The 25,655-nt window shown below is 43.5% G+C and overlaps 1 protein-coding gene across 1 annotated transcript; it reads right to left on the minus strand.

Moving 5' to 3' along the window:
- Nucleotides 1–14,617: 14,617 nt before the first annotated feature.
- LOC308100735 (26S proteasome regulatory subunit 10B-like) lies at nt 14,618–15,787 on the minus strand (the record flags this gene model as incomplete). The annotated part of the gene is made up of 1 exon (XM_080449809.1): nt 14,618–15,787. One exon carries the CDS (start codon nt 15,785–15,787, stop codon nt 14,618–14,620), a length of 1,170 nt encoding a protein of 389 aa, XP_080305935.1.
- Nucleotides 15,788–25,655: the final 9,868 nt, after the last annotated feature.

The following is a 25,655-nucleotide window of genomic DNA, read 5'->3' on the forward strand; positions in this document are numbered from 1 at the left end:
AGGAAGCATGAGCTCGGCCCTGGCCTCCCTGGCTGTGGGGGACTGGTGTAGCGCTGGTGTAGGGCTGGTGTAGCGCCCAGGATCACTTCTGGGCACCGGGTGAAAAAAATGGGTTACAAAAATCCCAGGATAAAAATTATAGAGATCAAAAAGGGGAGGGGGGATGGGGGGTTTGTCCGTCGATTATGTCATAAAACTTAGTACAAACACAGGACTTTGACTGAACCAAAACGAGCACTCCCCAAAAACTGTGGCTAGGCAATGACAATATGCATATGGACCACCTGCCGGTGCCACGAGGTTTGGTGTCAGCTCTCGTCATGTCTCTACTATCGTTCCTATATTAAAATTGCCTAGAGAGTGGGTTGACGTTGGGTGGACGTCACAAACGTAATGTCAGGACTTCAGATGCACACCGTTCCTCCGAGTCACACCAAACTTGGTACAAACACTGTTTAGGGGTCTGCCATGAGAATAGTCACACCAGAGACCATGTTGTTGTGATACCCTCACAATTGTGAAGCAACGTGTGAAGTAACTTCTATTTTTTTGAAAAGGTGTATGCACTTTATTATTTAGTATTGTCCAGTACTTGTATTATTTTTATTATTCCAATGGTCACAAGCCAAAATAATATCAGTAGTAATTCACTGTAGGTCACTTGGGATGAGAAGCGGAACCTTTGTGTGTGTAGCAGGTGTTGCCTAAGGGTCCCCTTTAAGGTCTGGGTGCCTCCCCCCTTTCCTCAGAGGAAAATTAGGAACACAACTGAAGAGGTTCATGTCTTGATTCCTGTGCCTGTTTATACTGTTTTTCAGGTCAGTACACCGTGAAAACCATATTAACTTAACTCCTAAGGTTTAATGTTTATGTGAAGAGACTGTGATGGGTTTTAATGACTGATTTGAGTGTTTAATGTAGAGTTTAAAAGACGGTAAAAAGTCCGCAAATTGACGTGCTGATTGATTGCATAATGGCGTCTCCCTCGTGTTATTCCTTTGAAGATGGCGTTAGCCTTGTTGTGTACTGAGGAGCACATGAATGTACATTTATCCACGACATTTCCAATGTTTGCTACCTGAACACTTGACAGATATATTATTGGTGAAGGGTTTTGTAATCATTATCTACAGCTAAACTTTGGTTTATTTCATTACTTGGTGCTGAGGTGGTGAACAAACATTTTGCATTTATAATATTTTTCTATTGATACTCTTTATATTTTCAAAGTATTTTGGGTGCATTCTCTTTATTATTGATTAATGGCTTTATTGCAAAAGTGCATTTATTGTGTTTGAGTGTAGTTTGAATAGCTCCACTCAAGTTAATATTCCCTCAATGTGATGATGTGTCATGTTTTGAAAAGACAACAGTGAACTAAGATAGCTTTAAGCTAAAGAATGTGGCTTTATGTTATACAGAGACTAATCCTTGATGTTATGTCAGATGCAATTCTATGTTGAATTGATTGCACTAGTAATGGTAGCTATATTTGACCAGTACAAAAACTGAAATATGGCCTTTGAATGTATTTCATTGTGATTTGATGACTATGAGGTTTAATGGGCCAAATGGTTACGGTATATTGTAAATGTGAAGTGAAAATATGCAAATGTATTTAAGGGACAGCAGTTTATACACACAACAGTTATTCCATACTCACCTGTAAAAGACTGTACATATATTCACCCACACACATACATGCCATACCTACCTGGAACACACACACACACACACATATACCCTTACCTGGGAGAAAACAAGAATTGTACACACACACAAGCTCACCTTGAAGGTGCTATGGACTTTGACAAAAAGAGAGACATTATTGCAGAATGGGGAAATGTGGATTTATTGTGATATGTTGTTGTATTATTGTGAATAAATGAGAGGAAAATTAGGAACACAACTGAAGAGGTTCATATCTTGATTCCTGTGCCTGTTTATACTGTTTTTCAGAGACTGAGGCAGTGAACCAAATTCAATCTTGTTAATGTGGTACCCGGCCTAGCTTGGGACCCGTAACAAATTGTGGGGGCTCGTCCGGGATCAGCGCCACCTACTGGATGGAAGCTGATCTGGTGATACCAGAACCACGAGACCGAGGTGACGAGACGTGACTGCAGACCAGGAGTCAGGCAGTGGGTAGCCTCGGAAACCCAGGCTTTTTTTTTTGTTACAAAAGAAAAAAAGCCTGGGGGAGCCATGCAGGAACGATGGTCTTGGACCTTGTTATCTCCTAACCAATCAGAGTGCAGAGGGGCGTCGCTCTAAATTTGGTGACGTCAGCGTGCTCCGTGCACAGGCCGAGGGGGGAGGGGAGGCGGGGACATAGATTGGTGAAGCAATAGGAAGCGACGCACAAATCCGGGCGGCTGTGTTTGGGTCCGCCCTTCAAGACCATGGATTGAGCTCGTAGCCTCAGGCTAGGCAGTGGGTGTCCATAGGGGGAGATAAGGAAAAAGATCTCCTCGCCAGAGAGCCGCACTGCTGAATCAGGGAGTCAGCGCACGTCAGTCGCCAAAGAGCAACGCTGCTGGTTCACCAAACCAGCATTCACCACAACGAGACATCGCCTTACCATCAGAGCAACACACACCATGTCCCAAGCACGGAAGGAGCTGGTGTGGGCCATCAAAAGGAAGTTGTTTAAACTCTCAGGTGCCAACATCTACCAGGTTGCAAGGGACCTTGCAACTGACACCACCGACATCGATCAGTTGAGCCCAACTGATGAGGAAGGATGCATGGACTATGTCATCTCCTGCATACAGTCTGAAGCCCTGCTAGGAAGTGAGGATGAAGGCTTGGGCAAACTGATGATGCTGAATGACGTGATAGGAAAGATAATAATTGATGCAGAATTGCCAGTTGAAACGCCACATGTGGTACCCAGTACCAACCCAACCCCCTCCCTTTCAGACCACTTATCACCACCACCTCACCCCCAGATCGACAGTACTATTATGCCACCCCATCCCCATTCCAACCCCCCCGTCCACACAGCCCCACCAGACCACACACCACTACCACCCGACCCCCAGATCAACAGCACCATTATGCAACCCCATCCCCATTCCAACCCCCCTGTTAACGCAACCAACCAGCCAGTAGAGGAACTGAGAATACTGTATGAAGAACTCGGTAAGAAACTGAGACATTGTGAAGCTACAGCTACCTCCCCCGCCCCTACACACAACCACCAAGGTGGATCAGTGTCATACCCCCCTTCACAGAGCACACCAGAGAGGATGGTTCCCTTAAGAGACCTTCCCTATCTCCAGCGCAGAGAGTTTAAGGTACATGGGGGCCAAGTTGGGGACCAGAGCTCTGACATTAGCTACAATAGCATCAGTAAGCAGATGGATGAAGGAGTCAAAGATGGTTTCACAGACGCCGAGGTGGTCCGCAGCGTGCTGAGAATCATCAAACCAGGCACATTCAAGGACATGCTGTCAAACAAAGATGATTTGGCTGTCCCTGAACTCAAGGTCTTCCTCAGGTCCCATCTTGGGGAGAAGGCAACTACTGAGATGTTTCAGGAGTTAATGTGCGCCCGGCAGGCTGAACAAGAGCCACCTCAGCAGTTCCTGTACCGCATGATTGGACTCAAGCAGAGACTCCTTTTCCAGTCAAAGCAGGCCAACACAGACATCTCTTATGATCCTAAAACCATCCAAGAGGTCTTTCTCAATTCAATCTATCAGGGCCTGGGAGCAAAACACGCAGACCTCCGGCAGAGACTGAGACCCCTCGTCTCTAACAGCCAAGTCACTGATGAGGAAATCCTCGGCCAAATGACAAAGATGATCAACGACGAGAATGAACATCAGCGCAGACTCGGCCAGCTTCCCCGTCAAAAGACAACACCCGCTCACAGTGCCAAGGTGGAAACAGGAGATAAACAGATGGATGACAAGCCTAGAGTCACCGCTGCAGACAACAAGAACATTCAGACCATACAACAGCTCAGTGCACAGGTGGAGACCCTGACGCAAATGGTGGCCACTCTAATGGATCAACAGGTAAGCAACACCCAGTTGGCCCACTCAATGCCACCACCCGCCCAAATGTTGCCCCAATCCCCGTCACATCACCACTTTCAGCCACCCCCCAGTCACATCCCTCCCCTGCCATCGCCAGCCCGAGCATTTCCCCAATCCCCATCACACCACCCTTTCCAGTCACCCCCTAGTTACATCCCCCAATCCTCCTTCCAAGCGAGGGGAAGAACATTTCGTTGTCCAAAATGTACAGAACAGAACCTGCAGGAGTGCAACCACTGCTTTGTGTGTGGAGAGACAGGACACCGGGCAGTGGGATGCCTGAAGCGGACCAGGTTTCAGGGAAACGAGACCCGGTCTCTGCCGAGGGACAGCCAGAGACCGGTGCACAGCTTCAGTCCCGACCAGTAAACCCCACCCCTAAACACCTACCAAAATTGCCCCAGAACCCCAAACCCCAGACAACCCTAACCCTTACCTGCCAGAGTACCACCAGATGCCAAGCCCCCCTAGTTGGAAAGATAAGCCAGCTGAAATGTTTGATCAATGGGCACCCAGCAACAGTCCTGTTTGACACTGGCTCACAGGTGAGTATAATCGACAGAGCGTGGGCTAACGTTCACATCCCCAGTTACCCAGTGAGATCGCTGCAGGAGCTCCTCGAAGCAGATCTGGAAGTCTATGCAGCAAATGGCCAACTCATACCTTATGACGGGTGGGTGGAGCTCACCGTCAACCTCACAGGAAATGATGACCCAAATCTCACTGTCCAAGCCCCCTTCTTAGTCAGCCAGTTGCCCATGCCCCAGCCTTTGTTAGGAGCCAATGTACTTGAAGAGGTCATCAAGAGACAGGAGTCCTCTGGTGCTGCTGTAGCCACAGTAGTCAGCCTCTTACGCAGCGCATTCGGAATGGAGGAAGAGCAAGTGAAGGCCATGGTCAATTTCATCCAGGTCCCCCAAAAGACATTCTGTGACCCAGCCACAGTAAGAGTGGGCAGAGACAATATTGTTATTCCAGCAGGAAGTGCAATACATGTGTGGTGCAGGGTCCCCCCTAACTTTGACACCTCGGATCCCCTTGTCCTGTATGAACCCGCAGAGGAGAACCCTGTTTTAGGACAGCTGAGTGTGGGAGAAGGCCTCCTGGAAATCAACCACACACGGCGGCCTTGTGTTAAAGTGCCCATTTCCAACCACTCAAAGCATGAGGTCACCTTGCCAAAGAGAACGCCCCTGGGTGTCATCCAACATGTCACCAAAGTCCTTGAGACAGATGCAGCAGAGTCACACCGAGCTGATGTCACACTGACAAAAGTAACGGCAGAGGTTAACCACATCGCCTCTCCCAGCACAACCCCCACTGAGCCCTGGCTACCGCCTGTTGATATCAGCCATCTGAGCCCTGAACAACAGCAGGTGGTGAAGAGAGTGCTCTGTGAGGAGTCTGGGGCCTTTGCTCAGGACAGTGGCGACATCGGTTGTATTCCCTCACTACAGATGGAGATCAGACTCAAGGATGACATTCCAGTGCAAAAGTCCTACGCATCGATCCCAATCCCCCTATGCAGCCCCTGTCATATGTGTGAGAAAGAAGGATGGGTCTTTGCGCCTGTGTATCGACTACCGGCTCTTAAACAACAAGACAGTGCCAGACCGACACCCCCTTCCCCGGCTCCAGGATCTCACTGACTCACTGGGAGGGTACGGCTGGTTTTCGATACTCGATCAAGGCAAGGCCTATCACCAAGGCTTTATTGCAGAAGGATCAAGGTACATGACAGCATTCACGACCCCCTGGGGGCTGTACGAGTGGGTCAGAATGCCCTTTGGGTTATCCAAAGCCCCAGCAGCATTTCAAAGGAGCATGGAGGAGATGCTCGACACACTCAGAGATGAATGCTGCATCCCCTATCTTGATGATGTGCTGTGTTTCTCTAAGTCCTTTGATGAGCATGTGCAAGTGCTGCGCAAAGTCCTCCAAGCCCTCCAGCGCCACGGCGTAAAGCTGAAGTCAGAGAAGTGCGAGCTGTTCCGCAAAGAGGTCCGATACGTTGGCCGGTTGGTGTCTGCAGAAGGGGTGAAGGTGGATCCCAAAGACCTGGAGGCAGTGCGGGTGCTGAAACACAGAACACCAAAGACAGTCGGAGACATCAGACAAGTGCTAGGCTTCCTGAGCTACTACAGAAGCTACGTGCAAGACTTTTCACGAATAGCCCAGCCCCTGTATGACCTGCTCAAGGTACAGTCTGACACCCCCCAGTCCAAACCCTCACGAGCGAAGACAAAATTCCCCCAACAGTCCTCTCGCACCCCAATCGAGTGGAAGGAGAAACACCAGCAGATCCTGGAACGCCTGGTAGACATGCTGATGGAACCCCCAGTGCTGGCGTACCCAGACTTTAATCAACCCTTCACTCTTCATACAGATGCGTCCCAAAAAGATCTGGGAGCGGTCCTTTATCAGCACCAGGATGGAAAGTTGAGAGTGATTGCCTACGGGTCACGCACATTAACACCAGCGGAACAGAACTACCACCTGCACAGCGGTAAGCTTGAGTTCCTGGCATTAAAATGGGCCATATGTGACAAATTTAGGGATTATTTATTCTATGCCCCTCATTTCACTGTCTTCACAGACAATAATCCGCTCACATATGTCCTAAGTACTGCCAAGCTCAACGCAGTAGGCCACCGGTGGGTGGGAGAGCTTGCTGATTTTCGTTTCGACATCAGATATCGGCCAGGCAAAAGCAACATTGATGCCGACACCCTCTCTCGTTGTCCCCTTGACATCAACATCCTCATGACACAGTGCTCTGAAGAACTATCAGAAGAGGCTGTGTGTACTGTATGGGAAGGAACCCGAAGAGCCGAACAGAGAGACATTGCCTGGGTCGCAGCCCTCACCCTAGCATCCCAACCGCAACCCCCCGTAGAACCACTGCAGGCGATTAGCCATGATGAGCTGGTGAGAGAGCAAAGAGCAGACTCTGCGATTGGAAAAGTCATGGAGTTAAAGGAGAACAACACACCACCAACAGAGTGCAACAAAGGGAACTGTGACATAGACACCATGAGGCTCTTAAGAGAGTGGAGCAAGTTACACATAGAGGATGGCCTACTCTACAGGAAAACCATAGGTAGAAGACAATTGGTCTTGCCTGCCACCTACAGACAACTAGCTCTCACCTACCTGCATAACAACATGGGCCATGTCGGTGTAGAAAAAGTCCTGACTCTAGCAAGAGAGCGCTTCTACTGGCCTTTCATGAAGAGAGAAATCGAGGAGTACATCACCAGGAAGTGCCCTTGTCTAAAGCAGAAGAAGCCAGCCGTGCATGAAAGAGCGCCCATGGGCAGTATTACATCAAACTCTCCCCTCGAACTGGTGTGTATTGACTTCCTTCACCTAGAACCCTCCCGTGGTGGATGTGAGTACATTCTCGTAGTAATAGATCATTTTACCAGGTTTGCGCAGGCCTACCCCACCCGAAACAAAGCTGGCAAGACAGCTGCCGACAAGCTGTTCAATGATTTTATCCCCAAGTTCGGGTACCCATCTAAACTTCACCATGACCAGGGACGCGAGTTTGAGAACGAGTTGTTCAAGTCACTGAGACAGTTAGCCGGCGTTGGCCACTCCAGAACCTCCCCCTATCACCCCCAAGGTAATCCTGTTGAGAGACTAAACCGCACACTGTTACTGATGCTCAGGACCCTGGGAGAGAAAGAAAAGGAGAACTGGAAAGATCACCTGCCTCATGTGGTCCATGCATATAATTGCACAAAACACGAAGCCACCGGCTTTTCCCCTTATTACTTGCTGTATGGCCATCATCCACGTCTCCCTGTCGACCTTCTCTTTGGCCTCATAGCAGATAAAGAAGATGTGACCCACAGAGGATATGCTGAAAAGTGGGCAGGAAAAATGATCGAGGCATATCGAATAGCCAATGCAAACAGTCAGCAGTCCAGCGCTAAGGGAAAGAAGTACTATGACAAGAGGAGCAGGGGTGTGACTCTTCAGCCTGAAGACAGAGTCCTTGTGCGTAACCTCAATGAGAGAGGTGGCCCTGGTAAGCTTAGACCCTACTGGGAGCAGACCATCTACATCGTGAAAGAGCAGGTCGGAGATAATCCTGTCTACAAAGTGACCCCTGAGACAGGTGGCCGCCCCACTCGCACTCTGCACAGGAACCTGCTGCTACAAGTGAATGACCTGCCGATAGAGCCACCCCAGAGTCCAGTCACCAACACACGTGAGTCACACAAGAGAGCTAAGAGACACTCACAACCCCTAAAACCCACAGAACGGACACAGAGCCCAGACACAAGTGACTCTGAAGAAGAGGAAGGAGAGGAAGGAGTGTATCGTTACTGGCTGCGGGTACCTGTGGAAAAACCCAGAACTGACCGTAACGTACCAGATCAAAATGTAACCCATGAGCCACACAGACATCGTGAACAGAGTGGAACCCACTGGGAAGAGAGAGTCCACGTTGAACCTGAACAAGAACGACAAAGTGTCATCGAAGAGGAACCGGAAGTACACAGTGTGACTGAACATGACATGGATCAGCCTCAGCCCAACGGTGACCAAGAGATACCTGAAATAGTCTGCCTGGAGGAAGACATCCCAGAGCCTCAGCTTGAATGTCAAGTCCCTCTAAGACACTCCACCAGGGTGAGACGGCCTGGTTACATGTTCACTTACCCAACCCTTGGCCAACCAGCCTACCAGCCCCGTCCCACTGTCAATGCAGTTGGAATCCATCCGATGCAGTGGAACCAGCTGTGCTACCCCCATCCCTATCCCCTGCCCTTTCAGCCCCCAATGCCCCCATCCATCCCTCCATACCCATTCCCACCCACTACATACCCAATTCATTGTTACTGAACTGAAACACAGCAAAGACTGAACACACTCACAAACACAAACACACTCACATACACGAACACACTTGCGCACAAGAACAGAAAAAAACTGTGCCACGGACTACATGCACACTAAGGACATTCGATACCTACCTTGAGAATGCTTTATTGTGGTCTTTTTCTTATACTAACTATGCACTGTTCAGAGTGAATTTTGGGGGTTTCTATTATTAAGGTCAAGTGTCAGGAGCCACTATTGTTTGTCGGGGAGTGTGTGATACCCTCACAATTGTGAGGCAACTTGTGAAGTAACTTCTATTTTTTTGAAAAGGTGTATGCACTTTATTATTTAGTATTGTCCAGTACTTGTATTATTTTTATTATTCCAATGGTCACAAGCCAAAATAATATCAGTAGTAATTCACTGTAGGTCACTTGGGATGAGAAGCGGAACCTTTGTGTGTGTAGCAGGTGTTGCCTAAGGGTTCCCTTTAACCCATTGATACCTGGAACGCATCTGTGTCACTTTAGATTTCTTTGGCTATTCAAAAATAGCAGATATACAAGCTCATAGCGCGGCACCGAGTGCCGCGCTACGAGCTTGTAGATCTGCTATTTTTGAAAAATCGAGGAATTTTTTTTTGGGTTTTTCTTTCAAAAAATTGTTAGGATTTAGAAGACATTTCTAGAATCTTCTCAGGTCTTAATGGGTTAAGGTCTGGGTGCCTCCCCCCTTTCCTCAGAGGAAAATTAGGAACACAACTGAAGAGGTTCATGTCTTGATTCCTGTGCCTGTTTATACTGTTTTTCAGGTCAGTACACCGTGAAAACCATATTAACTTAACTCCTAAGGTTTAATGTTTATGTGAAGAGACTGTGATGGGTTTTAATGACTGATTTGAGTGTTTAATGTAGAGTTTAAAAGACGGTAAAAAGTCCGCAAATTGACGTGCTGATTGATTGCATAATGGCGTCTCCCTCGTGTTATTCCTTTGAAGATGGCGTTAGCCTTGTTGTGTACTGAGCACATGAATGTACATTTATCCACGACATTTCCAATGTTTGCTACCTGAACACTTGACAGATATATTATTGGTGAAGGGTTTTGTAATCATTATCTACAAACAAACCTAGTATATCTACAAACAAACCTCCCAAAACAAACTGATCCGACTACTTCTCGGACTGGGGCCCATGACCCACCTCTCTCCCATTCACTTTGCCAGCCTAGGCTGGCTCAGGGTGGAAGACAGGGTTAAACAACTAAAAATGGGTCTGGTCTTCAAAATTGTAAATGCAGATTTGCCCGATATGCCCCCTATACCCACATATCTGTATAAATGCCTCGAAAAAGTTAGTGACACCCACAGCCACGAAACTAGAGGGAGCGTAAACAACAATCTGGTACCACCCACCCATAAAACAAACATGGGCAAATTCTCCTTCTATAGCACAGCCACCAAGGAATGGAATAGTCTAACCCCATCCCTCAAAAAATGCAGTTCGCTGGGCTCATTCAAAACAGCCCTAAAAACCCATCTTTCTGGAGGCCGAAAGAGGAGCTAGTACCAGTTTCCCTGTAGACAGACGACCCCCCCCCTCTCCTCTTTTTGTACATATTTTGTATTTCCTCATGCTTTTTTTTGTATATAATTTTTTTTTTTTTTTTTTTTTTTTCCATGCTTCCCCCCCCCCTTTCTTTTTGTACATATATTTTTAAATGCTTTTTTTGTACATAGTGGTACTTTTTCTGTATTATCTGTATTTTCATGTTGATTTTTGAACTGTTTGGTTGCTACTATATATGTCTATGAAATTAACTCAAGGACCCCAACGGAAACAAGACCCCAACGGAAACAACCTTTTAGACAAAAGCATTATAAATGTAACTGTGTTGTTTTACATTCTTTTGCCTAATAAAAATGTCAATCAATCAATCAAAATACAGCTAAACTTTGGTTTATTTCATTGGTGCTGAGGTGGTGAACAAACATTTTGCATTTATAATATTTTTCTATTGATACTCTTTATATTTTCAAAGTATTTTGGGTGCATTCTCTTTATTATTGATTAATGGCTTTATTGCAAAAGTGCATTTATTGTGTTTGAGTGTATTTTGAATATGCTCCACTCAAGTTAATATTCCCTCAATGTGATGATGTGTCATGTTTTGAAAAGACAACAGTGAACTACTTAAGATAACTTTAAGCTAAAGAATGTGGCTTTATGTTACACAGAGACTAATCCTTGATGTTATGTCAGATGCAATTCTATGTTGAATTGATTGCACTAGTAATGGTAGCTATATGGGACCAGTACAAAAACTGAAATATGGCCTTTGAATGTATTTCATTGTGATTTGATGACTGAGGTTTAATGGAGATATTGAAGCCAAATGGTTACGGTATATTGTAAATGTGAAGTGAAAATATGCAAATGTATTTAAGGGACAGCAGTTTACAGTATACACACAACAGTTATTCCATACTCACCTGTAAAAGACTGTACATATATTCACCCACACACATACATGCCATACCTACCTGGAACACACACACACACACACACATATACCCTTACCTGGGAGAAAACAAGAATTGTACACACACACAAGCTCACCTTGAAGGTGCTATGGACTTTGACAAAAAGAGAGACATTATTGCAGAATGGGGAAATGTGGATTTATTGTGATATGTTGTTGTATTATTGTGAATAAATGAGAGGAAAATTAGGAACACAAATGAAGAGGTTCATGTCTTGATTCCTGTGCCTGTTTATACTGTTTTTCAGAGACTGAGGCAGTGAACCAAATTCAATCTTGTTAATGTGGTACCCGGCCTAGCTTGGGACCCGTAACATTGTATAACCCAGCTTAATGTGTCATGGTCCCCCAGGGCCTACACGTTTATGAGGCAAAGCCATTGCTCTGATCCGCACGATACTGTACTTGGCACAAACACTGTTTAGGGGTCTGCCTGAGAATAGTCGTTGTACAACCCAGCTTAATGTGTCAGGGGCCCCCAAGTGTAACACTTGCTGTGATCAACACAGTATAGATTTGAAGGCTGCACAGTGGCCTGAAAATCTGGTCTAATAAAAAGCTAAGAATTGCCGGTGACCGGTGTGGGGATGTCATCCCTATACTACACCATGCGATTCCCAACCTGTGGGCCGGGGCTCACGGCTGGTGGGCCGTGAGACTATTACAAGTGGGAACCCCAAATAATTGGCAAAAACGCTGAGATTTTAATGATAGTGAACACATGATTAATCATTAAAACAAAAATGCTCTGAAAATGCATATGGCTGCCGTGTTAAGTGGTCAGATGGGTGGGCCGCAAATGCGGGCCCTGATCCAGAAACGTTTGGGAATCACTGCCCGAACACATATCCAGCTGTTCGTCAGCTGTTTCAGCTGATCCCGGTACGCGTGTGTGTGTGTGTGTGTGTGTGTGTGTGTGTGTGTGTGTGTGTGTGTGTGTGTGTGTGTGTGTGTGTGTGTGTGTGTGTGTGTGTGTGTGTGTGTGTGTGTGTGTGTGTGTGTGTGTCCACACATGGTATGGAAACATTATGCGCAAGCAATATGAGCATTAATTATTGTGATAGCACACCTTGACAAATAACATTATTGGTGACAACACTGATGGAAAATATGTATAAGACTTAAATGAGCTTGAAGTAATATTGCATTATTTGGTATGATATTGATGCATTACTATTCACTGATACTTTATTACATAATGAATCAAGAAATGCTCATTAAAGTAGCTTATTTAAAATAGTAAAATACCACGTGAATGGAATGCTCGCTAGAAATTAAGCTAATTTAATGTTTTACAATATTTTTTAGAATCAAGGATTTATTTGTCAGTTACTCATACAGGTAAGAGCAGCAATCTTGGTGGGATATATTCTACAAAGTACAGTACATTTTTTGATTATCCATACTTTTTTTATCATTCTCTTTTTGAGCTTATGACTTTCAGTCCACCACATTTCAAAGACAAATACTGTATTACGCTTAGGTTCAGGGTTAGGATTTTTGAACATATCAGAAAATATTTAGAATTTTTGGTCAGGGCCCCTACCGTGGCCCCTGAACAGTTTTTGTGCCCAGTTTGGTGCGGATTGGAGCCTGTGGCACCCTGGGGGCCACACAGTCAGACCAGCGGCCGCTGACTATTGTCATGGCAATTCAAAAAGTTCCTGCTATTCCCGAAGGAGACAAACATTTTGAAGTGTGAACAAAGTTTTTCGTGAGAGTATGGCGGAGCTAGTGTGGGAGAGGGAGGGGGTTGGAGTTGTGAGTCCATTATATTGTAAGTGAAAACTGAAAATTGAAAAAAAAGAAAGCGTGGCTCAATGAGATCCTGCCAAGGTTTTGAGAGGAAAATTTACTGGAAAAGTGCACTCTTCTGAGTGGAGATCTCCGTCAGGCTGGGTTGCCTACCCAGGGCTGTGTCAGAGTCGTGGGGTGCATCTGTCAGGACACGAGGAAGCTGTGGAAATAGAGTTTGTATGACAGACGTGTTGATGGTGTGCCTTAAGGGCAGAAGTGAAAGTGGTTTGCGAGGTGCTCCATAGAGCGAGGTGCTCAACATGCAATTCCAATTAGTGGATGATTGGACGTTGCATTCATAATGTACACCTGGGGTTAAAGTTCTCAAACTCTCCACGATAGTGTGTTGTTGAGGCGGGATGACATTACCGAAATGACCTGGACATTAGAGCCTAAAATAAAATAATATATTAAAAATATAATTTTAATATAATTAATATATATAATTCATATATTTTCTTTTGTTATCAAGACAAACATTTTGAAGTCTGGTGAAAGTATGCCAGAGCTAGAACGTGCCAACGTTTTGAGGAGTAAAATAAAATAATCAATTGTGACAATAAAATATCTGGCCTCTCTCAAGAGATCGATACCACTAATAAAACTAGACTAAAATGAAGGTACCATTGCTGGAAAAACAGTATGGTTGGTCTCTTTCATCTGACTCAGGACGTTCCATGTAAAAAACAAATGATGTCAGCCATTCGCAAACTCTCCCAACTTGGTGCGATGCTGTGGCTGATGTAACATTGAAAATTACCGTTGTAGCCTACATCAAATTTATTTCTTAAGTCTAATATTTCAAAAAGGTATAAGATATATAATTCTATTCCCGAAAACATTTTGAAGTCTGAACGAAGCTTGTAGTTAAAGTTTCAAGGAGAAAAGTAATACAAAAAATTGTCATAATGAAGAATAGTACCATAGTAACATATAACTGGGCTCTCTCAAGAGCATAAAACAGAAACTTTTGGAGCCACAGATGTCGATAAGTCACCAATGTTGGTGTAACTCTGATACTGTATGGTTTGCAAAACAGACCGTAGGTGTCTGGTCCAATAGACTGACATGCTGGGGTCCTTTAGCATGTATATGACATAGACTGACTGATCAGCTGGCTGATATGCTTTGGCTTTAATATTCATTCATATATACATTAGATAACAATGTATATTACGGGTCGCCGTAAAAAAATCTAAACCTAAAAAGCCTTTAGGCTATAACATTGTAACGTCATGTTTGTCCTAGTTATGACATGTCTCACTCCTTTCAGTGTGAACGCCTTCCAAAGATGTGTTTCCATACAACAGCCTGTCACTTGGGTTGCTCCATAATGATGTAATGACAGTCCTCTGTGTGCTTGCAGTGAAAGAAAAAAACTAAATAGCAGAGAAACATTATAAAGGCTTGTAGTCCAACTTTGACTCCAGTTTTTTGGAATCTGCCACCTTGCGCACAGCTTTCATAAAGTCTTCCTGAGTGACATACTCACGGTCTGAACGGATGGCGAACAACCCTGCCTCTGTGCACACGTTCCTTAGATCGGCTCCGTTGAATCCATCGGACAGCTTCACGATGGCCTCATAATCTATTTCTCCGTGTTTGGTGATTGGACCAGAGTGAATCTTGAGGATGTCGAGACGAGCCTGCTCATTGGGCAGCTCAATATGGATCTTACGGTCCAGCCTGCCGGGACGCAGCAGGGCAGGATCCAGGGTGTCGGGTCTGTTGGTGGCCATGATCATCTTCACTCTGTGCAGGGTGTCAAAGCCGTCCATCTGGTTCAACAGCTCCATCAGGGTCCTCTGGATCTCCCTGTCTGCCGAGGTTCCCTCCGAGAAACGACGGCCGCCAATGGCATCGATCTCATCCATGAAGATGATGCAGGGCTGATGGTCTCTGGCGTAGTGGAACATCTCTCTGATCAGCCGCGCACTCTCGCCAATGTACTTATCCACGATGGAGCTGGACACCACCTTGAGGAAATTGCAGTCCAGTTGACTGGCCACAGCTCTGGCAAGAAGAGTCTTCCCGGTGCCCGGCGGTCCGTAGAGCAGACAACCCTTTGGAGGGATGATTCCCACTCTCTGGAACAGCTCGGGGTTGGTCAGAGGCAGTTCGATCACCTCTCTCAGCTCACGGATCTGTTCGGACAAGCCTCCAATCTCGGAGTACGAGACGCTGCCGGGGTCCTCATGAGACATGTTGTAGACCAGGGGGTCCACCTCTCTGGGCAGGTACCTCATTATAGTCAGGGTGGTCATGTCCAGTGCCACTCTGGTGCCCGGCTTGAGCTGGGACTTATCCAGTTGTCTGCGACATCCAACCACGTACCGAGGCCCGTTTGTAGCCTTGACAATGATCTTCTCCTCAGTCAGCTGTTTGAGCACCTCTCCTATAATCTGTGCAACGCTTTGCAGAGCTTTGAGGTCATTTTCTGATTTCTCGTACTGCTTAGTTTGCTCTCTAAGTTGCTCCCACAGTTCCTTTAACTGTCCATCAACCTCAATGTGTTCAAGCAATTTCTTTCTATAATCTAACAATGCCTTCTCCCTGTCGTCCTCCATTATGCTGCACTGAATCTCCTTTCTATTAATATAGGCCTTTGTCTTGAGTATGATGTAACACAGACTTAGCCTAAATATGGTGCGGAAAACAGGAATTGCTTATTTCTTTCTCTTCAGCAAATGGATGCCTTGGTGATTACAAAGTATATCTATGTGTATGAATGTATGTGTAACGCCCGGGATTTCGAACCCTGGTCTCCCATGTGGAAAGCCAACATTTTAACCACTAAGCCAAAGGGGATTCCCCACAGCTTGGGGGGGATATTAGAATTTCAGGCCATCAGGCTGAGGTTGCGTGCCACTCTGCTACAAATGTATTGGTTTAATAGAATCAGTTGATCTGTCTAGTTACTAGACTGTGATGCTGTTACACCAATCACTTTCGTCACAAAAGTACACTGGTGGGTGATGGTTTAAGCGGTCACTAAACTATAGAATCTGAGCTGGGTGTGACAACACACCTGTTTCAAGATTCAAGATTCAAAGAGGTTTGATTGGTCACTCACACATACAAGTAGGTACAGTGAAATTTTGGGGTGACATGCTCAGCAGACTGTGCTAACAATATATTAAAGGTTCTATGACATTCATTTTCACTTTTTTAATTTTGTATGTTTTTTGGGGGGTTTTGTGACCTCATTTAGACCCCAAAAAACTGAACTTTGAACATTCAGTAGATTTTCTGTGGTCTGGGGTTTTCTGAATAATTAGGCTGAAAAGTAATCTGTGATTGGCCCTTGGACTTTGATGTCACAGCCAGGGCCGGTGCTAGGCAATTTGGCGCCCTAGGCAATATTTTTCCTGGCATGTTTTATTTAAGAATGTGTTTATATTTGGATTATCTATTATCTATAACACACACAGTTAAATCTTTGCCTTGCATCCGGCTCAATTGTCGGACCAAAGGGAAAAGTCCCAACAATCCAGACGCTCAGTCCGCCAAGCCTCTGCAGTTCTATTGTGTTTTGTAATTATTTAGTTTTATTAATTATTATATTATTATCTCGCCACCCTAATAGAGAAGGCCGTACTTCGTTTATCCTGTTTAACTCGTTCGCCTCCCACTAGCACACCAGTAGTGCAATTGTCTGCAAACTATGCACAAATATAGTGCATGCCATGGGAAATCTAATAAGCTACATTTCATAAGTGCAACTTTCATATTTTCCGTACATTTTGTATTTGTATGAAACATGATTGCGCAACACTTTTTCCGGAAGTCCTCCTACGCGATATGCGTCACACTTTTCCAGTTACACTGATTTTGTCCAGTAGAGGGAGGCCCCCTACAGCCCAAGATAGTGTGCTGTTTTTTTTCAATTTGTCAAAAGCGGGTTGCCTATCCAATATGTGTCCTGTAGCCACCTGCAATGCACTCAGGTCACACAATCGGATGAGTAACCATGTGCACTGTAACATCGTACCATGTCAGCGGCAATGAGAAAAACAAAACAAAAAACATACAGGACATACAGGAAAACAAAACACAATGAAAAGATGTTTCTGGCAACGGTTTTACATCCAGTTAAACATGGAAAAACGTTTTCCATCAGCTCTGACTACAGCGGACACTAGGCTACTGCAAGCCACACAGCCTCGATTACAATAGCACTTGCAATTGAGTGAGTGAACTGCATTAACAAAGACTTTACATATATTATAACGGAATGACTTTATAACGGCCAACATCTGGTAGTGGTAGGTGAACATCTTTCTTCATCTCGGTGTGTGTGTGTGTGTGTGTGTGTGTGTGTGTGTGTGTGTGTGTGTGTGTGTGTGTGTGTGTGTGTGTGTGTGTGTGTGTGGGTGGGTGGGTGGGTGGGTGGGTGGGTGTGCGTGTGCGTGCGTGCTGATTTTTATTTTTGAGTGGTGCTAGCCACTCCAAGGAGTCAAGGAGTGACTTTGTCCTGGTGTGTGTCTGTCTGTGTGTCTGTCTGTGTGTCTGTGTGTATGAGCACGGCCTCTCTGTATGTTTGAGCACAGCCTCAACAGCTGCGGCTGATTGCAACACAAAGATGCAACCAGTTACACTAATTATACACACACGCACACACACACACTCACACACAACACACACTTTTGAGTAAAAATACTTAATGAGTAAAAATACTTAAAATGAGTAAAAATACTTAAATATTAGTAAAGATACTTTAAAGTTCCTAAACTGAGTAAAAATACTTTAAATGAGTAAAAATACTTTAAATGAGTAAAAATACTTAAAAGATGTTAAAATGAGTAAAAACACGTAAAAATCAATAAAAACATTTTAAAGTACTTAAAATTAGTAAAAATACTTTGAAGTCATCAAAGTCTGTAAAAAGTAACTAACGAAATGAACTCATGAAAGGCACCACTCTCTTCACACTGGTGTGATTTTTTATTTTACATTTGATTTCATATGTACATTTGTTTTATAAATGAGGGGCCAAATACATATAATACATTCCCCCCCTTAATTACAGTACATTTAATGCCCAATATGTTTACACATCTTCCTATGTTAAAATTGTCTTAAGGGAGGATGGGTGTGTGCACAGACCACAACGTCACACTCATGTCACAATGATTCAGCCATAACCATAACAGGACTTCCCAATGCAGCTACGCCCAAATAAGGAGTGTGTTGTCTAACCTCAATGTGTCATCGTGGCATCAGGCGCTAACAAATCATGCTCATATATGGCATAAAAAGGACATGGACTGACATATACAGAGATCTCCATATACGGGCATATCAGTCGGAAACATTAAAGGTAACAACATTATTTTTGTCTCCGTTTCAGTTTTGGTCTTAGTTTTAGTTAGCTAGCAATATTCTCTTTTTACACTGATCTCCCTTGTCAACATATTCAGAGGGAGAGTATCGTCACCATTATACATGTATGGAAAGAGGGTGTCAGTGAAAGTGTGTGAGAATGTGTATATGCGTGTCTTAGGATCAGTGTCAGGATCAATGAAGAGCAGGTGTCCTCCCTTAAAGTTCAGTAGGATTCTGATCCTCCTGGGTTTCTGTTTCATTGAGAGGATGTCAGTGCGTGACTCTGGCGAGGAGCAGTATGCTGTGTATTTTCCGTCATATAACCTTATATTCCAGGATCTACCCCCTCTGTCTCCCTTCCTGTGGAAAGACCCCGCTATCACGCCTAACTCCCAGCAACTATTTTCTCCAACCTCAACATCCCAAAAGTGCATTCCCGAGTTGAAGCCCTCAGAACCCAGGACATAGCCATGGTGGTCAAACCTCTCTGGGTTGTCAGGAAGCTGCTGTTCATCTCCACGTCTCACACTGGTCAGATCATCAGACAGGGTGTATGCTGGATGGGCTGTGTTGAGGTCTAGAATCACAGGTGTGTAGGAGACCATCTCCATCATCTTGTCCCAGACTCTGAAGGTCAGGTTGCCCAGGTGTTTGACCTCGTTTATCAGTGCTCCTGAGATCAGCCGTGGGTCCTGCAGAATGAAAAGGAATCTTTCCACTGTGGTCATGTAGTTCTGCAGAGATGAGAAGTGTTCAGCTCTCAGCTCCTCCTCTATGGCTCTGATTGTGTTTAAAAGGGTTGATATCTCTCTGTTCAGAAACTCACTCGTCACCTTCATCATCTGACTCTTCTTCAACTCTTCCTCCCCCAGTGCAGCAATCCTAGCATTCTCTTCCTCTTGTAGAAACTGATGAAGCTTCTTAAACTGTTCCTTAATCTTCCTCTTTGTGTTCCGGGTCTGGACCTTAATGTGTTCTGCTGCTTGGTCACACTTTGTTTTAACTTCAGTACAGACCTTCAGTTTCTCCTGTAAGATCGTCAGTGATTCCTCGGCTGCCTCCTTGGGATCCATTGTCCGAAGTTTCTCCTTTATGAAGATCTTACACAGGTTCTTCAAAGCCAGGTTACAGGGTGGATCATCCGTTGAAGATAGTTTCTTACAAACTGGACATTCCTTTATTTCCTTGTGTGTCCAACATTCCTGCAGACAGGCTTTACAGAAGCTGTGGCTACAGGACAGGATAACAGGATGTGTAAATATGCCATGACACACCGGACAGGAAAATTCTGAACAATATTCTGACAAAGACAACTTTGAATCCATCTTAGCCTCTACTGTAAGTGCAGCTACAAATTATCTTCTCAAGGCAAGGAAATCAGCCAGTCAAAGTCGTGGTGACACTCCCTCCTCTCAAATGTTCCCTTAAGTTTTAATTTCACTTTGAATCCTAATTCTTAAATTCCCACTCAGCATGACAAGTTGAAGTTGTGTCATGGGTTAGTATTGCATTCATCCAGCTGCGGACAGACTATCTGTGCTGCGTTCCTGCATTGGCTTCTCTAGAAATAGAATGCTTTGGAGTGGATGTCATGGTGATGTCACTGCAGTTTCATGTGTATCGTGGTGCGAGGTGCGTGGTTTATACTTGGAGCCCAGTGTGGAGCCTTTAACGCCATGTTTGGACAAGCTTGATGTCATTTTGATGATATCAGTGTAGAACTCCATATTTGGGCAAGATCAGTGGACAGACACACAGAGGACAGACATCATAATTCTTCTGTGTTTTTGGTGACACCTCTGGTCCGTTTTACTCCACTACAATTATTTGAAAACTTTAGTAAGTTACTTTGTAGATTTGAATTATTATTACAAAACATACATCAACCACTTCAGCCCTGTTTAAACTATAAGCGTGTTGTGAGCTTGTAGATCTGCTATTTTCAAAATATGTTATACATATGATACCTTGTGAAACGGAACATTCTGCGTAATGAGTACTTTTACTTTTGGTAATTCAAGTATATTTTGATGCCCATACTTTTACTCAAGTACATTTTTATGACCGGGCTTTTACTTCTAACAGAGTGTTTCTACATTGCAGTATTGATACTTTTCCTTAAGTAAAAACAATTAATAAAATAAATAAAAATTCCACCTCTGCCTCTGGTGCTATGTGGTATTGTTTTTGCTACTGGCTTAAGAATGAAGGAAATAAAAGAAACGAGAGAAAGAAGAGGTGTACAGGGAAATAAGAGCAGACCATACAGGCAAGTACAGAGCCAATGGTCAAGATGACAAAGTATTGAGGGTTTAAGTGGTTAAATGTCTGAAAACACACAGTTCCAATTAATCCAATGTGTAGTGGGGGTCCCTGCTTAATCTCCCTTGTAGTATTTTAATATACCATATAGTTTCAGATATACCTGACTTGAACACACATATGGACATAGAGCCTCTATGATAGAGGGCTTGTTGGGCCTTTCACGAGAACAGACCTCAAAACACCTATCCCCCACTGAATGCCACACAGGAAATTCTGATGACAGACGATAAACAGTGATCTGAACAACACCACACATAATACATCAAATACAATTATACACACATTCAAGTGGTTAGGAGAGACAAGACATACGTTTTGATACTGAGAGGCACAGAGCACATTCTTGAGGAGATTACAATAACATACTAGCTGACCAGTTGAAAATGTTTGCCAGATGGCACCTGACCTTAGCTGACCTTTAGGAGCCCAGAGGCAGAGAGCACAGAGAGCATGCACACACAAACCAATTAAACACATACACATTTACACGCACATTTTCAGACAGAGAACGCACATACATACATGCACACTGAAGTACATCCTTGCATGCCCACACACACACGCACACATTCCACATGCACAAACCTAGAAGACAGCGTGCACGTGCATACACACTGGGTTTAAATAGCAGCCCAATTCTCTGTACTTTAGCTTTTTGGGAGTCTTTGTTCTATACCATGGAAAGTTCTGTCCGTGTAACTATGTACAGTAATTCTCTTTCTCCTTAATAAAAGCAGGAGAAAGCATGCTGTGTCGTGCACCACAAATAACCAGTATACGGGCTCAAAAGACATAATTTGTAGATCAGTTATTTACGGTGTGTCAGCTGGTGGAAAATGAGATTGTGATTTGTGTTTTGCTTTTATTTTGGTTTATTAGTCTTGATGACAAAAACAAGTTCTTAAAAGCCTTTAAAAAGTATGATGTTTTGTTTAAAAACGTAATATGAACTTCAAAATCATGACTAATTCATTGGGAGTTTTGTTTTGTTTAAAAAATAAATCAATGTTTTCGGGTTTATTCCAACCAGCATTTATGGGGTTAACATGCAGTGAGAGAGAGAGAGAGAGAGAGAGAGAGAGAGAGAGAGAGAGAGAGAGAGAGAGAGAGAGAGAGAGAGAGAGAGAGAGAGAGAGAGAGAACTACGGAGGGAACGTTATAGCTGCAGAGTAGCCCCGCCCCCGGGTAGGCCTACCCATGCGTTGTAGTTTTTTTTTGTTTCAGTAGGCTACAGTACTAAAGTAAATGCTCTTCGATCGTTACTGTGCACCACTGATAGAGCATAACGTTGCTGTCGAGCAGAAACCTCGTATCTCCATATTCTTAACTACAGCGTCACACAAAAGCTGACGCTTCCTGCTGCATTTTGAGCTTGTAGATCTGCTACTTTTGCTGTTTTTGAATTTGAATCCTGAATGGTAACAGTTTTGGACATATGAGGTTTCCACCTGACAGAGACGATAAAGAATGTGGGTGTCTTCTTATCAGTCATCAGATGCAGAGGACGAGGTTGAGAGGAAACTCCAGACTGTGAAGATGGAGACCATAGAGACTGACCAGGACATGTTCCAGACTGTGAAGATGGAGACCATAGAGACTGACCAGAACATGTTCCAGACTGTGAAGATGGAGACCATAGAGACTGACCAGGACATGTTCACAGGTACAGTCAGTGGTGGAAAGTACTTTATTTCTTTACTTAATAGTGCAATGTAGAAATCGGTATTAAGTCCGGAATTCGAAATTATCTTGAATATAAGTACAAAAGTATTGGTATTAAAATGTACTTAAAGTACCAAAGTAGAAAGTACTCATTATGCAGAATGTCCCATTTCACAAGTTTTCAAATTTATAAAAATCTTTTGAAAATAGCAGATCTACAAAATGCGACGCATTGCGAGCTTGTAGATCGGCTATTTTTAAATCTTCAAAATGTATATAGGGATGAAGTGGGTATGTTTTGTAATAATAATCAAAATCTACAAAGTAACTGGTAACTAATATTGTCAAATAATTGTAGTGGAGTAAGAAAACTAAGAAGTGCAACATTTGCCTCTGAGATGTAGTGGAGTAGAAGTAGAAGTACTGAAAATTGGAAATACTCCTGTAAAGTAAAAATATCTCAAAATTGTACTGTACAGTATTTGAGTAAATGTACTTAGTTACTTTACACCACTGCATGGTACAGTGACCAATAGTGTAAATACAAGCTATTATTATTATTATTATTATTATTATTTTATGTTTTATTATAAGCGACTGGGCTTGTTTTTCTGTGAAGTCGCTTGCAAATATTGGTAATTGTAGGTTGCGTTTTTTCTTCTCAATGGAAACAAGACCGCAAGGACTTTTTTGGACGGACCTTTTAGACAAAGTGTTATTAACTGTACTTATACATATTCAATCAATCAATCAATCAATCAATCATCACATGCTAGTCAGTCACTATTGACCATGCTAGTCACTATTGACCTTGTAGATTGACCTTTACTCCGGTCTAAGTCAAATAAGCTTTCCATGAAATTAGCCGGACAATGGGCCTCCTATACTAGAATAGACATGGTCTCAGGAACATCTGTTCCTGGTCATTATAAATCATAGAGAAGGAAAGAGTCCTTAAACTGTGTAGTTGCAATCATATACTATCAGTTAACAATACATACTAACAACCACCAAATGTGTATAATATTTGACCGCAAACCCCCATTTGAAAATATGTGACCCAACACAGTGAAGAGCCAGTCATCGAGGCTTTTTTCATTTGAGCTTTTTCATGTCATATAAAAGCAGGGAATCAGAGCAACAAATTGACATATTGGTTGTGCACAGTTTGACCGCAGGGTTGTCAAACTCATTTTGGGGTACGGGCTGCATTGGGCGAAAAGTGACTTGATGAGGGCCGTGACCAGTTGCAGCTCACTTGCGTTCACTTACACAGTTGTCACTTGGCTTTGTTTTTCAGCATGTTGTCTCAGTCAGTGCTATTAACAACAGTAGCTTATATCACTTTACACATTTTGTTCATTATTAAGAATAGCTACTTTAATTATTGACTTTAATTATTTGTATTACAGTTGTAGGCTACGAGACATTTGGTATGAGAGGTGAAAAAAGCCCCAATAAACCATTTGAAAATAGAATAATTCAATTTTCAAATGCATTGCAAATTTCAAATGCATTTACACGCACATTTTCGGACAGAGAACGCACATACATACATGCACACTGAAGTACATCCTTGCATGCCCACACACACACGCACACATTCCACATGCACAAACCTAGAAGACAGCGTGCACGTGCCATACACACTGGATTTAAATAGCAGCCCAATTCTCTGTACTTTAGGCTTTTTGGGAGTCTTTGTTCTATACCATGGAAAGTTCTGTCCGTGTAACTATGTACAGTAATTCTCTTTCTCCTTAATAAAAGCAGGAGAATGCATGCTGTGTCGTGCACCACAAATAACCAGTATACGGGCTCAAAGACATAATTTGTAGATCAGTTATTTACGGTGTGTCAGCTGGTGGAAAATGAGATTGTGATTTGTGTTTTGCTTTTATTTGGTTTATTAGTCTGATGACAAAAACAAGTTCTTAAAAGCCTTTAAAAAGTATGATGTTTTGTTTAAAAACGTAATATGAACTTCAAAATCATGACTAATTCATTGGGAGTTTTGTTTTGTTAAAAAATAAAATCAATGTTTTCCGGTTTATTCCAACCAGCATTTATGGGGTTAACATGCAGTGTGTTTCTGCGAGAGAGAGAGAGAGAGAGAGAGAGAGAGAGAGAGAGAGAGAGAGAGAGAGAGAGAGAGAGAGAGAGAGAGAGAGAGAGAGAGAGAGAGATGAGAGAGAGAGAGAGAGAGAGAGAGAGAGAGAGAGAGAGAGCGCCAGCCAGCCAGCCAGCCCCCGGGTAGGCCTACCCATGCGTTGTAGTTTTTTTTTGTTTCAGTAGGCTACAGCACTAAAGTAAATGCTCTTCGATCGTTACTGTACACCACTGATAGAGCATAACGTTGCTGTTGAGCAGAAACCTCTTATCTCCATATTCTTAACTACAGCGTCACACAAAAGCTGACGCTTCCTGCTGCATTTTGAGCTTGTAGATCTGCTACTTTTGCTGTTTTTGAATTTGAATCCTGAATGGTAACAGTTTTGGACATATGAGGTTTCCACCTGACAGAGACGATAAAGAATGTGGGTGTCTTCTTATCAGTCATCAGATGCAGAGGACGAGGTCGAGAGGAAACTCCAGACTGTGAAGATGGAGACCATAGAGACTGACCAGGACATGTTCCAGACTGTGAAGATGGAGACCATAGAGACTGACCAGGACATGTTCCAGACTGTGAAGATGGAGACCATAGAGACTGACCAGGACATGTTCACAGGTACAGTCAGTGGTGGAAAGTACTCTATTTCTTTACTTAATAGTGCAATGTAGAAATACTCGGTATTAAGTCCGGAATTCGAAATTATCTTGAATATAAGTACAAAAGTATTGGTATTAAAATGTACTTAAAGTACCAAAGTAGAAAGTACTCATTATGCAGAATGTCCCATTTCACAAGTTCAAAAGTTCAAATTTATAAAAATCTTTTGAAAATAGCAGATCTACAAAATGCGACGCATTGCGAGCTTGTAGATCGGCTATTTTTAAATCTTCAAAATGTATATAGGGATGAAGTGGGTATGTTTTGTAATAATAATCAAAATCTACAAAGTAACTGGTAACTAATATTGTCAAATAATTGTAGTGGAGTAAGAAAACTAAGAAGTGCAA

Source organism: Gymnoscopelus braueri, assembly GCF_963280865.1.
Source record: "Gymnoscopelus braueri genome assembly, chromosome: 14".
NCBI lineage: Eukaryota > Metazoa > Chordata > Actinopteri > Myctophiformes > Myctophidae > Gymnoscopelus > Gymnoscopelus braueri.